At 42.1% G+C, this 15343-nt stretch overlaps 1 protein-coding gene across 3 annotated transcripts in view; it reads right to left on the reverse strand.

Annotated features, from left to right (window-relative positions):
• plppr2a (phospholipid phosphatase related 2a) overlaps positions 1-14640 on the reverse strand; it is a 62933-nt gene extending 48293 nt beyond the window's left edge. For 2 of the 3 annotated variants that reach the window (XM_023296069.3, XM_023296070.3), the window contains exons 1-2: positions 14197-14640; positions 5892-6019 (exon numbers count right to left, since the gene is read on the reverse strand). In XM_023296069.3, the coding sequence (XP_023151837.1) occupies positions 5892-5960 (69 nt within the window). In that variant the 5' untranslated portion in view covers positions 5961-6019; positions 14197-14640. The remainder of the gene's footprint in view (positions 1-5891; positions 6020-14196) is intronic. The other variant, XM_023296072.3, reaches the window with a different exon arrangement.
• Between the last annotated feature and the right edge of the window lie 703 nt (positions 14641-15343).

Here is a 15343-nt window from a genome sequence, read left to right on the forward strand (position 1 = left end):
CACAGCTTGAAAGCACTAAAAAATTACAAAATTACTGCAGAGTCCGTCAGATTAAAGCGCAAGACATACAACAGTCAGGTTAAATCACTTCTTTATATGTTTATATATATATGTTTTTTTATATATATATATATATATATATATATATATCTCACTTGTTTATATGTTATTTAAATGGCACATTTAAAGCAGGAGCTGTTGTGGCAAGACGTTTACCAGTTTAAAAAAAATTTAAAAATAGGATTGACACTATGAATTAACATACATTTAAAAATTGAGGTTAGGACTTGGGATACTATTAGGCATGATGTGTTGATTCCACTCCAGGAGATATGCGATGTTTTCTAAAATTAGTTAAATAGTCCACATTTATCGATATCGGTTGATATCGGAATCGGGAATTGACAGTTGGACAATATCGGCATATCAGTTGTTGGCAAAAAAGCCAATATCGGACATCCCTAATTAGGATGCTACTGTGTCATTTACAGTCTGCATTTACCGCAGTAATGTAAATATTAGGGATTAAAATCCTCCAGAAATTTATATATAATACTACTTTACCTGACTATAATAGATTTTTAAAAAAGGCTAAGACCCTCCAGTATTAATATTTATGAAGATTAAGGTGACTAATTTAGAACTAATGCTATGACCCAAGGAGCAAGCTGTGTTTTCATTTTTATTTTTATGTGCACTATTTTGGGTCTTTCTAAAAAAAAATACATCACCACTTATGTTTTCAAGGAAGGGAGGATTAACATGTTTGTGGCTCCTGTGTGGCTTCATTTAGTGGGAGCAAAGGAAATGTGTGCACCCGCATTAACACATCTGAAAGTGCGTGATCTACGACATGGACAATTCACCGTGGCTCATCTATGCTGTAATTTGAGCATTTTACAGCAAAGCTTTAAAACACTAACATCACAAATGTATTCTAGGGGATTGTAGGAAAAATATTTGGGTTTGTTTAAAAGCACGTTTCCACCGAAGGGAGACAAAAAGGTGATGTTTAGATCCATGCGATATCCGTGAATGGCCAGGAGAAGTCTCGCTGAATTCGGAGAGCAAAGATAAATACCAGCAGGGAGGGAATCACTCTGGAAAATGGGAAATGACGGAGCAAAATGGAGGGGATAGGAGACACACGCAGAACAAGATGGCTGAGTGGCTAGCACTGATAGAAAAGGTTGTGACTTGTGATTAGGGCAGGGAGGATGAAAGGAGTCAGAAGAAAGAGAGCAGAGATGGGGAATGAGTCTGGCTGATTGGTTTCCATGGTAACTGCTGATGAGGTGTGTGGGGCTAAATAAAAGAGCAGGTCCTTCTGGCTTGGTATGGATCACTGTCACACACACACACACACAGACACACAGACACACACACACACACACACACACAGACACACACACACACACACACACACACACACACACACGCACACACACACGGACATGTCTGACAGGCAGCGCCACATCCTTCCTCAACGCAGGTCAATGATCACTCAGCTCCCCTCCTCATTTACATAACTTAATGATGATGTGCATGTTTGTTTTCATGCCAAGGAGGTTTATACCACTATCACATTTGTCCATTAGAGGTGCTGAAAGAGTTTTCTAGACAATGTTAGCTGTTTTCTATGGACTTGATTTAGTTTGATGAGAAAAATGGAAAGAAATATTGAGTGACAGCAGCTCAAAACTACTATGTTCCAAAAATATGAAGAAAAAGACACCCGCACGCCTTTAAAAGTTCAAATTAAAGTTAGTCTTTGTAAGGCTGAAAAATGTAGCAGGAAAAATGTATCAGGGTTTCGCTGAAATCTGGCTGTTTTATAAAGACCACAGCGTGTCAGCCTCACCACCCTCTGTTACTGGATAGAAAGTTTCTACTCTCCAGCTTTCCTCATTCATCCTCCAGTCTGCTCCAGTGTACCTTTTGGCCAAAAGCCCATTTCTCTAATACTAACTCATTAATACTTCACTGGCATTACTCTGGATGGTTCACTAAACAGATCAGGCTGTGCTAACTCAGCAGATTGTGGACTGTTACAGATGCAGAAGGCAAAAATCAGATTGATGTGAATTTGAAAAATACAGGCCTCCTCCTGCAGCTCTTCCTCTCTGTCCCACCAGAGGAGTACTTCACAGACAAAAATAATCAAATAGTCAACATTTATTTAGTACTTTAATCAGCTGTTTAACTTATTCCGACACCACATCCTACTATGTAGCAGTTTATGTCTCACCCGATTGACCAAAGTCTCTTATTCCAGCCTAAATCATTTAAAAAGAGGAAGTTCAGAAGTCACGTTTCCTCGCGTAGCACCTAAATTCAACGTTCTGAATGATTGCTGAATTTTAGCCAAAAACATACTTCCCACCTCCTCAAATTATCATCATTTTTTAAGTCAACAATTTATTTGCTTTATATTACTCCAGATAGGAACACAGCGGAGTTAAGTGACGATCGGCAATGATTTGTCTGTCTGTCTGTCTGTTAGCAACATTACTTAAAAATGAACAAAAGGATTTGGATGAAATTTTCAGGGAAGGTCAGAAATGACACAAGGACCAAGTGATTAGATTTTGTCAGTGATAGGGTTTATAGTCTGGATCCACGGATTTGTTAAAAATTTCTGTATCACTGCCGGATAGCGGCACGGCATCACTGTAACTATGACAACAAGTGAGCTGCCTGCTGATGATCACATGATTGCGATCCTACTACAAATCGACCGCTGCGGACCACACATTTTTTCAAGATTTCAGTGCTTTTCTTGTTTAGTTTTGTGTTCCTGGAAGAGATTATTTAGATTATTTAGCAATGAACTGAGTTGAGGTATGCAATAGTTCATCCATCACAGATCCATACTGAACTCTTAGTCATGGTTCTGGATGGTTTGCAGGATCCAGAAAAGCAGCTGCTTAGAACATACAGAAGGACTCAGGAGTCAAACGTGAATCTCTCTTGCTGTAATGTTGTCAGCGCTAACCTCAGAAGCACTTCACAGTCAATAATGTAATCATGTTTATGTAGAGTGGCTCGGTGGTTAACACAGTCGGCTCACAGCGAGAAGCTACAGGGATGCATGGAAACATGAAGGGAACATTATGCAGATGATCTGGATTCTCTGAATTGCCAGTGAAGCTGTGAACAAGTCCTTCAGCTTCGGTTTCCGTGTGGATGGACAGTTGGATATCTGCATTAGTGATGTAAAAAAAGTAAGAATGTGGAGTGAAGCTTTTGAAAAAAATATTTGCTCATCAAATGTTAACACACAAATAAATCAGGAACCTCCTGGTCACTGAACTCAAACATATTAAATATCAAAACCTCATTCCGTCTGTTTTTATTGCTTATTTTTGACTTGGGCATAAAATGAAAAGCAGGAAAAACGAGACATAATTAGTCTGCATGTGTTGGATTTACAAATGATCAACAGAATAATGGCTCCACTTTGGATTCTCAGTCGAATATGAAAAGCACAAATAGTACACAGATTCTCCTGGCATCAAAGTTGGTGCTCCTCCAGTGTTGGAATTAGCTTTTTTGACTGTATCACGCAGGGTTTAGATCATTCAGTTGTAGCTACTTTTAAATGTGATTAATATAACGTATGCAGGGGCACTGAACTGTCGGCTATACCTGCCTTTTCTCCGGCTGTCGTGCACACATTCATGCTGTTATCTCTAAAAGCAGAAGAAAACCCTGTTTCACTGCCCTCTGTTGCAGGTAACAGCTGTTGGCCTCTTTCTTTGGCCCTGATTGCTTGCCAGGGTTCGCCATTGCAGCACAAATAGACAGAAATACTCTGTCTCTCTCTCTCAATCATACACAGACCGACACACATAGACGGAGAGTTAGCGAGGGAATTGACTGAGACCTGAGGGCTGAGAGCTGATGTGTGGGAGGCATATGGCGGAGTGGCCTAATGGAGAGCTTTTTACAGCGTATTATAACCAAAGGGACCGGTGTTTCACAGACAAGCCCACACAGGTGGAGTGGGTTAGTGTAACTATTGTATCATGGTCCCTCCTTTAGGGCCAGCAGACACAGAGGTGCAGCTGCAGTCGGTGGACAGGGAAGGTTTGCTGAGACGTTCAGGTAAAGGGCAGGTAAAACTCATCCACGCCTTTGTCTCCTCCAGGCTGATGAGAGTGCAGAAGCAACACCATATCACACCCATCCTCTGTTCACTCCACTAGCTCCCCATAGCCTCCAGAACTCAATACAAAATCGCTCTTCTCACTTATCAGTGCATTCACGGTAATGCTCCGGAATACCTTAAAGAACTCATCTGTCATCAATCATCAAACAGAAACCTCCGCACTAATAACTGCCACCTCCTCCATCTGCCCAGAACCAAACTCACCTCAGCTGCCTCCACATCTGGAACTTCCTCCCTGAGCACCTGAGAGCTCCACAGACAGTGGATGTTTTTAAAAAAGGCCTGAAGACCTTTCTTTTTAACAGAGCTTTTAATTAGACGTGCCCATGAAGTTTCTGTTTTTTATTGTTATTTTATCGGATTGTTTTGCTTTTATTACATGATTGTTTTGTTTTTATCTGTTTTATATCCTCAATGTGGCACTTTGAGATTTTGCCTAAATAAAAAGTGCAATACAAATAAAATGCATTATTATTATTATTATTATTATTATTGTTATTGTTATTGTTATTGTTATTGTTATTATTATTATTATTATTATTATTATTATTATTATTATTATTATTATTATCATTAAATACACCAGCATCCCAATCTGTTCATGTGTATGCACTTTAGTTATAATCACGTTAGACCTGAACATAAATTCACGCTATGGCATCACAATGTAGAGAAAGACACAGTGAAATGCAGACTATTGTACGCATACATTCAGAGCTAAAAAGTGAATCCAAACATGTAAATCCAACATGATGCAACATCTGCATCTGCACCTGCAATGCAACGATGCACACGGCTCCTCTTATCTGTTACAGAACATCGCTCTGAATGCACGGGGTCCTCCAGCTGAAACACCGACAGTTGGCTTAGTTGAAGCCGATGAGCTTCTGGACCGCTTGGTGTGTCTAATTAGATTACAGACCGTCTGATTACCTCACCAGTTCATGCCTTTCTCCACCTCAGTTACAATTTGGCGAAAGCTCTGGGACTTCCACTGCCCTCTGAGTCATGTCTGGCTGCTCGTACAATGTAGAGCACGCTTTCCACAAGGGATGAAGCAGTACATGTATGTGTGTGTGTGTGTGTCTGCAGCGCATTAGTGTGTTTGTCTGAGCAATCTCAGTCTACCACAGACAATGACCTTTGGCGTGATCTCTACAACGCGACTGTAAATCCCAAAGCACAGCAGCTAAAAAAGAAAATCCCACTCTCTCTGTCTTTGCTGTGACATCTGCAACCACCTCAATGAATCATGCAGTTCTCAAATATGCTAGAAAATACTCTACACGCCGCAGAACAACTGTAGCCACTTTCTGAAGCTTCAGCTGCCCCTGGTGCTGGAACACGGCGTGACAGAGTGAGAATGTCAGCGACAGCGAGCATGTTTGTGGAGCCGTCCCAAACTCCGCTGCTCAGCCTGAAATATTTACCACCGAGTCTGAGATTGCAGGGAAGTGAGAAGCGGAGAGTACATCAAGCTCGGGAGGGGGTTATGGAGAGTCAGATCTCCTCACTGACAGGACAGGCAGTCGCAGAGATAAACCAGGAGTCGGCATGAAAGCGCGGAGAAACAAAAAGTGACCAGCAGAGATACAATCAAGCCTTTTGCAAGGTCTGCAAAGTGAGGCGAGGCTTTTGTGTTGAGATCTTATCAACCCTGTTATTTGAAAAACTCTCTTTCCGCTGTGACCAATATGTTTGTCATGTTCACGCTGCTCACCTCCACAAACAGGAAGCAGGGGACGATGGAGCTGCTGCTCTTCATGCCCGGCTTCTCCTCCGATGCCATCCCTCTCTCCGTTTCTTCAAGCGTCCCTTTGAACCGGCCCAGCTTTCTGTATCCTTATCCTGGGAGAGAAAACAGAGGGAGTCAGGTCATTCTACTAGTCAATCTGAGGTCAGAGGGTGGGATTAAGAGGAATCCATTCAGGACAAATGAGCTTTGTGTGTATCAAAGGCTTTCCTTGATGCCTAATTACTCTCTCTGCTGCTTTTAATTCATTCAGCATATTGTTCCTGTGACACATTTCTACTGTTTATTTATACGCAGCATCAATGCATATTCAGTATGTGCACCAAAGATGAACCCATTTCCAAGCACTCTGGGATATACTCCACAGTTTGCTATTGCAGTCGCTAAAATTACTTTTCTTTTGTTAAATTTGGGAGCGTTGTGTATCAAAGTGCCCCCGGGAATAATAACAACAACAACAACAACAACAACAACATGTCAATAAATTCTGCAAACTTTGTCACAATCTGCCTCCCTGTGCTGTGAAATTCATTTATTCAGAACAACTGCAAACACATGATCAGACAGGTTTAGGCTTGTACATGTACATCATTATATTATACTGCAGTTTATGTTTTATGGATGAAAATAGTGTGGATTCATTCACATGATTTATGGAGCTACATAGATGATGAGGTTGAGCAGCTAGTATGCTAACATACAACTGTTTGCAGAGACATTATAAAGGAGAGACTCGCCACCTTAAAATACAAATCTTTGGGAGAATTCCATTACCCCAAAGATGGCAGTTATATCCTCCTAAGAACCGAGGGGAACAGTATCTTTCAATTTAACTTGTTTTTGTGATTTTCTACCTTTTTGGGGATAAAACAACAATTCACAATTTTAGAATTTTAACAAAAAAAACCCCCACAAATAAACAGTGATACTTCGAAATCAAAATAGGCTGACAAGAAAACAGGAATAGCAATGCATTTTCCAATGAAACTTTAAGAAACTAAATCACACTGAACATGAACATAAATAAACTCTCAACAGTCAGGAGGACGTGCTTTGCTGCAGTCTCCATCTTGTCTCAGCATGAAAACAAAGTTCCCCCCATTCCACCCAATCACATGAGATATCATTTCAAAAGGCCAGGATGTCCTCTGTTGAGCTCATTGGGATTTAGTGGAGAAGCTCAAATGAGTCAACAGATATCGATCAAAAACACATGTCCAGTACAGAGGACATAAATGAACGGTCTGGTTCTCAGGAGGATATAACACATGTTGATGACTGGCAGCATCCAAACCAGGGAGGCCTGCAACCTGCAGAATGGGGCTAAATTCCTGGTTGAATGTGGGATTAAACATCGATTCTGATTGGATGCTTGTTGTGAGCGTTGCGTGTCACAATGAGAGCAGGTATATGGCGAACAAAATGTGCGTAGATGAAGCAAAGTTTAAAAAAAGAAAAGTATTTAAGAGTTATATCCAACACTTATTTTAAAAATCAAAAAAATAATTCACTCATTCTGCAAGAACAATTATACCTGTCAGTGTTTTGCTGTTATTTATGCTATTTTTAATATTATTGCCGCATTAGCATTAATGTGTATGTTGCCTTTGACTGTTGTAGATGTTTAAGGATTAATTTATTTTAACTACGTTACATACAGTTTGGAAATTTAATCTACAGAAATGTATTTTATTTTATTAGCAGGAGAATTTTCTTACTTAGTAATGGAACAGTAAATCCTTCAGTTGATCACAAACATTCAAATATGGAGATACATGAAGACAAGAACTTCAAATTTGACTCAAGTACAGTTTTTAAGTAAAGATACTTCAATTACATTGCACCACTGCAGTATCTAAACTACTTTTAGATAAAATCCAAAGCTGTAAAAATGACTGAAACTTGATGGAAGATGAACATCATTAACAAATTCATACCAGTATGCCAGTAGTGTAAAGGTACCTGCCCACACCAAGATACTGGGGCCAAAGCTGACATCAAGGTGGGTGTGATTAAACATAATCCAACCAATTGAAAATGACATGTAACATCACCTATATCTGATTATCTGATATTTAAACCAATAAAATCGCAGTAGATGTACTTAAATGTTCACCACTGAACCTTTCTCTGGTCTGGGACAGTCCATTTAATCATCATCATCACTGAATCATACATGTCAGCTTATAAGAAATGTCAGTACATTAAAAAGATTTAAGGCCATTTAAATTGCATCTGCATAAAATCTAAATAAATCCACATCACCATATGTGCAGTTCAGCTCAGTCAGGTGGTTTGCTGCAGCCATCGGCAGATCATGTTGTGTTATGTCATTGCAAAGCATAACTTCAGGCCTTCGGACTACATTTGTCGATGCGCAAACATCCTCATCTGTGGCTGATTTATGCTCCTCCGGTGCAGCTTCCATTTAAAATGTTCCTTTGCATCACACACACCGGACGCTGCCTTCTGGATGTCCTACACAGACTGTGCAGTGTGCTTGTGTTCTTTGCTTTTTGACACAGTTTAATGCCACTTTTTGTTGATTTTTTTAAAAACAAAATTAACAATATCTAATTCTTATTGCTGTCAATTATAGTTTCATACATTGATACACATGTTCTTGATTTCACTGATTTGTCCATTGGGTCTGGGATCTGAAGAGATCGACATGTTTGCTGGCAAACTTCTTAGAAGTAGTTGAATTAACAAAGCTATCAAAAAATGACCCCACAGCTGAATTCATTTGTCAGTGAGCTGCCAGCAGCGTGCACAGTGTGATCACTGTTGTCATACAAACAGCGTCAAAACTGAGTAGGAGTGCTCAGCTCCATTTAATGTTTCAGGATTTCAGTCCTAGTGGTTTTTATCCGTGACAGTGATGAGCTTAAAAAATTCAAAAGCTTAATATGAAAGCTGAATCACCTCTTGTCAGTTTGGACAGATTTTAAACATGCATTAAATATATAGGGGAGGTAGATGAGAGAAAAGAAGGGAACAAAAAGGATATTTTTGTTTCCCAGAATTTGTCAGGTTGACCTGTATTCTGCTGGTGAGTGGTGTGTTATGTGCTGGAGAGCTTTCTTTCTCCTAATTCCTTCTACACTGGTGGAAAGAATAGGCCTGAGGGATGAATAAGGCATGAAGCCAAGCTCTTAGCAGCCCTCGGAACAACGCGATGTGCCAACCTAGACTGCTTTTAGAGAGGCTTGGTTGGACTGCTGTGTGTGTGTGTGTGTGTGTGTGTGTGTGTGTGTGTGTACAGCTGTGTGTACGTGATACAAAAAAAAAAAAAAAGTAGCTGTCAGGGTGAACAAGCTGAAGCCCCAGGTAATGGAAACCAGCAGTGAGAAAAAGAGAACCGGAGAGACAGAGGGAAGTATCGTTCCTGTTTCTTCTCCTCTTGAGGCTGATGGGAAGTGTTGCTTTGTGTTTCATTTCCTCAGTGGGAGGCAGCACAAAGAGACTCTATCCCACAGTTTGGGCCACCGGCTGAGAAAGTACACGCACAAGTTGTGAGTTGGTGGTGGCAGATTTCCTCAAGATGTGACTGCGTTGTGGGAGAAACTACTCAGGTGGCCGTAGATCAGGCGCGGAAGCTTTTAATGATGAATATCTGATAAGTGGGACACCGAGCCACGGATGATTACACCATTAGAATGGGAATAATAAAGCTTAAGTTTTATTCCCCCGAGCCGTACGCAGGCTGCTTAGCTGTCCCATTTAGTGCAAGAGAATTTGTCTCAGAAGCGATTGCTAAGCGCTGGTTTGGGTGACAAGTTTGCAGCTTAATTAATATGGGAAAATCTGTCCACTGTTGGGTGGAAAGTGAACTAGAGGCTGATGCAGATCTTCTCAATCTTCCTGTCTTTGTTTCTGGTTAAGAGGATAAATCAGCTTTGGGTAAGTTACGTAAAAAAAAAAAATCAGGTACAAGTTACATTGCTTTGCATATTTTCCACACAAAAATAACTGGTTCTACTACTTCTTACGTGGTTTGCCAATCAGCACAGCAAACTCGTATCATCTTCAGTTTTTAGGAGCTCTATAATTGAAGTTTTTTCTATTACCACTGTTCCACAGTATCAAATGAGAATGTGAGAAGAGTTTTAAAAGGGGTCACTCACGGTGATGAACCCACAGAATATGATCACCTGACTCAGTAATTCAGTTCAGCTTCACAGAGTTTTATAGCGAGTTAGAGCTGCTTTCATGTGAAAAGTCCTAAAAACCCACTGAACATTATCTGCTCGGCACTGAATGGAAGGAGGGCACACAAATTCAGGGGGAACAAAGTAGTAGAGCTGCAGTAACCAGGCTGGTTGGTTGGTTGACTGGTTGGTATGCTCTCATTCAACCAAAAATTCAGCACACTGGTGATACTTCCATTAGAGGAAAAAGCACTACATCAATGACCTTCAAGGTTTAATCCATTATGTTTTTCTTGTGGGAGAAAGAGGAATACCTGTGAACACCCGTGCATTTCCTTGACTTGGAATTCGTCCAATCTAACGGAGACTGCTAGGTCTAATTTTAACATTGACAGAGCTGGCTCCAAACTGCATGACACCGTGTCAAAGCAGTCGTCGGTGCAGCTACAGCCACAGATCTGTTCAAACGGATGACTTAAAAACAGCAGTTTGCTTATCAAAGCTAAGGACAACATAGCACATAGCATAGCATAAAACAACATGCCATATCATCTAAACAGGCTGGGCTAATTTGTCATCATTATATTTCTCAAAAGTTCTGGTGCTGTGTTTGTGAGTTGATGTAGTTTTGTATAGAGTATGGAGTCTGTTCTTTTCTTTTTAGTATAAAATAACCAGTAAAAATTCTGTAATATGCTACAAAAACAAGCTGATAATGTTTATTTAGATGTATTTTTCATTTTTTCCCCCTGCAGCCAGTGGATTGGTTGGAGACTAAGTACAGTTTAGATTATCTTTGGTTGACTACGGCCCGAAAGCATTTAACAGCTAAGCAGGCAGATATTTCCCTCAGGAGTTGGTAGAGATTATAAACAGAACTCAAACATATTTGATGTTAATGCCGATGACTGCACACACAACTCCACAAGTCCTGTCCTCACAGTGAAACTCCGGGGTTCCTACTATGAACAAAACATCTGGGACTAAATTTAGGTATACCAATGGCTGATGTTAGCCAGCCAGCTAAACAGACACAAAACAACACTGCAATAAGGACAATTTTGGAGTTCCTGGAACCCATTTCTGCATAAGAGGTGAAATGCCTCCACACAACTGTAATACCTGTGCTGAGCTAACATGTCCAGTCCATCCAGTCCTGTCTGTCAACTGAATGCAGAGAGAACAAACTGATACCAACCATACATCTAACTCGTGGAAAAACAGGCAAAAAAATAAATAAATAAAGCGCTGATCCTTGAATAGCACTGTTGCTTCAAGGCAAGAAGGTTCTGGATGTGAACCTGCTGGTTGGCTGGTGCCTTTCTGTGTGCAGTTTGCATGTTCTCCCTGTGGTTTTCTCCAGGCTCCCAGACTTCTTCCTATAGTCCAAAGACATGCATAGTAGGCTAACTGGTGGTTCTAAATTGGCCATGAGTGTATTTATGCTTAACTTGTGTCTTTGTGTTAGCCCTGTGATAGAAAGGCAGATGTGCTCCATCTCTTGTCCAGGGTCAGCTGGAATCGAGCTCCCCGCTACAACCCTTTACAGGATGAGGTGGGTGTAGCAGATGGATGGATGGATGGATGGATGGATGGATGGATGGATGGAACTGCTGACTGTAACGACAACTACTTTGATGTGACTAGACCTTCTGTTACTCCACTTTTAGTTGAAAAAAGCAGACTCTTAAATTATCAAAGCAATGGAGCTATAATTCGAATAAGACTAGTAAATGTAATGTACAGTAATTGCTTAAATATTCCACCAAGGAACAGTGGAGTTATGTGATGATCGGTGTACGTTTGTCTGTCTGTTCGCGACATTGCTCAAAAACGGACTAACGGATTTGGATGAAATTTTCAGGGAAGGTCAGAAATGGCACAAGGACCAAGTGATTAGATTTTGGCAGTGATGTGACTTATAGGGTTTGTTAAAAATTTCTGCATCATTGCGAGATAGTGGCACGGCGTCACTAACGCTGACAACAAGTGACTGTTACATCAGCTGCCTGCTGATGATCATGTGATTGTGATCCTACTACAAATCCACCATAGTGGACTTATCAGGACTTATCCGTCGGAAATGATACAAGGAACAATTGATTAAATTGTCGGGTGTTTCTGAGTCCCATCAATTCCCGCCGACCACTACATATTTAGGTCATACGATTTGGTATCCGTACATAACGTACACATACATACCACACACCTGTGCTCAGCGCAAGGTCATTTTGTTTGTGGGTACATCTATATTAAATGGCAACATTCTATAGTGCTGTGATTTCTGCTGTACTCATGAGTGCCAGTGGCCTCCCCCAGCAGGACAAACTACCCCGCCACACTGCAAAAAACTGCTCAGGCATGGCTTGAGGAACACGACCAAGAGTTCAAGGTGATGACCCGACCTCCAGACTCCCCACATCTCAACTTAATCAAAATCTACACAGCAACAAGCCTGATTCACGGATAAGAAAGGACCTGCTGCCAACAACACGGTGCCAGACACCATAGGACAGCCCTAGAGGTCCCATGTCCCCAGCCTGATGGGTCAGAGCTGTTTAGGGGGTTTTAATGTTGTGGCCGATTGGTCGACATGAGAAGAAAGACACAGTCCATCTGGCTTTGATCTGATTAGAGGGGGCCAGGTGAAAAGGGGCCTAATCTGAGAGTCCATCTATCAATCAGAGAGAATAAAGCCACCCTGTCAGCAGAGAGACAGAGAGAGAGAGATAGAGAGATGGGGGGGTCAAAAAAAAAAAACCCAGACTGTAGCCAAACAGACTCTATTACATGGCGACACACATCATCAATATACCCATCAGAATAAAAAAGACTGAAATCAAAATGGTGGAGATGAGAGAAGCAAAGCGAGCTACAGAGTGGAAAGTTGAATTAACACTGTCTCACACACACACACACACACACACACACACACACACACACACTCACACACACACACACACACACACACACACACACACACACACACACACACACACACACACACACACACACACACACACACACACATTTGAATTCCCTGCTGCTCTGAGGACTCCAGTCAAAGGCTAGAGACCCAGGCAGCCATATGTCCTCTCTTCTGCCTCTGCAGTCCACCACCCTGCCCCAGGACATACAGTACACGTCCCGTGCATGTATGCACACACACACACACACACACACACACACACACACACACACACACACACACACACACACACACACGAACAAAAAATGCTAATTGGGCACAGCAATCTGGATCGTGCTCGGTGCTGCTTTGCCAAACAATGCTCTTGCAAATCATAATGCATAAATCCACATTTTGTGCGGCAGCAACATAAAAGAAGGTGCAGCAGTGATGCAGCATTAAACTACCAACTGTCAGTCAGCCATTCTTCTATTTCTGTGTGATACATGCAGAGAGACACAACTCTGCTGTAACCTAAATATCCAGGACAGGTCAGCAGAATATTTTTCAGTATGGAGTACGGACCATTTATCTGCAGCCCTGTGTTACTAGAGCAAACTGTCAAATCCCTCAGCTCTCATCCTGCTTTTTGCTTATTTGTTTTGGATGTTTGTGCAGCATTTGTCATACCAATCTCTTTCAAACCAGATCCCAGCAATGTCATACTCAGCATGTGGAGTCATGCTGGCTGCACTTCTTGCACGTACAGAGGCTACAAATGTGAACAATACACTTGTCCTGACACCTGAGCTGAGTTGCAAACAGGCAGCAAAGATCCCCCTCCTCGGACTATGTGGCAATCCCTTCCTACTATTAAAAGAACAAAGTAGAGGATGAGAGTAAAATCATAATAGGATTTACCCAGTGCTGGATAGTTAGGGCTTCTGCTTGGGGAATACCACAGCACAACACAGAATACCACAGAGAGACACTCCCCCCACCAACAGGCTCACTCAGAGACCCCGAGAAGAAGCACGTAAGAGCAGATCCTTTACCGGCTAAAGCACAGAAAATGCAAAACAGTGACTTCCACAGAGCAACTGTTTGGTTACAGCACCCCGGGCAGGCAGGCTGTTCAAATCATCCCGGCATGGGAGAGAGGAGAGGAAAACCTGCCATCCGTCCATTCATTCATCACTCCCTCCCTTCTTACCTTGGATACCTCGTTGCCAAGCTGACGGTTGCCACGGCACCAGATTCCTATGCGGTGGCCATGCCAGAAGAAATGATGGCAAAGTGGTGCGAAAATCTCCTTCCACCCAGCTGCCTGTCTCTTCCTCTTCCTCCTCTTCTTCTTCTCTTGCCTCTCCTCTCCCCTGCTGCCTCCTGGTCCACTGTGAAGCGTGAGAGAGCAGACGAAGAGACGGCGGCGGCGGCGGCGGCAGCGTCTCTCTCTCCAAACCTTCCACACATGCACACAATCACACTCACCCTCCTTTTAATTAGCTTGTTCCAACAACCAGCAACGACTAATAAATCAAGTGGCTGAAATCACCTCCTGTGCTCCGCTGGTCCGCTGAGGAGACACAGAGGAGAGAGTGCAAGAACATGTGTGTGAGAGACAGTGATCGAGAGAGAGAGGAAGGGAGGGCATGCATTATGTGTGTCAGCTCATTTGTATTCAAAGCTTGTTTTGCCTCTCCATCCCTCCCCTTCTCTCTCTCCCTCCGTCCGTCCATCTCTCCCTTAACCTCCCTCCATCCTCTCTTTTCCTCCCTTTCTTCTCTCCTTTCGTCCTCTTGGTGAACGGACGCAAAGGACACGAACCTGACCTGTACATTAGAGGAAAGAGGGATGAAGGAATTCTGCAGAGGAAGACGGGAACGAAGTGAAAAAGAAGGCTGCACATGTGTGTGTTTGTAAGGATTCTCGGCAGCACGCTCTGGATGTGGGTTAATGACACATGGGTAGTGATCTAGCGTTCTTGGAGTAGGTGTAACATCACAGGTCAGAGCTGGTAGCAGATTGCCAGACTGGATGGACGCTATGTGTAGCTGTGTTAAAGGTAAATGAAAGGTTGTAGTTAAGCAGGGGAAAAAAACGCAGAGGTGTGATTGAAGAGCCTGCCAAAACATCTCTGGTGATCCTGTCAGAATTAAATATAGAGCAGACAGAAGTAGCTATTAAAACAATACATCAAAACTTGCACTGTGAAACTGCTAAGGGCACATCCTGCTATTAAAAACTATGCCAGATCTGATGCACTCCTTCCCTGTAGAGGGTTGAGGCAATGCCATCCTGACAGCTGCAGAGAGGCGAGTGCTGCCTACAGTACAGCAGCAGTGACAAAAAATGAGGGA

The sequence above is a fragment of the Amphiprion ocellaris genome, chromosome 19 (assembly GCF_022539595.1).
Source record: "Amphiprion ocellaris isolate individual 3 ecotype Okinawa chromosome 19, ASM2253959v1, whole genome shotgun sequence".
NCBI classification, from domain to species: Eukaryota; Metazoa; Chordata; class Actinopteri; family Pomacentridae; genus Amphiprion; species Amphiprion ocellaris.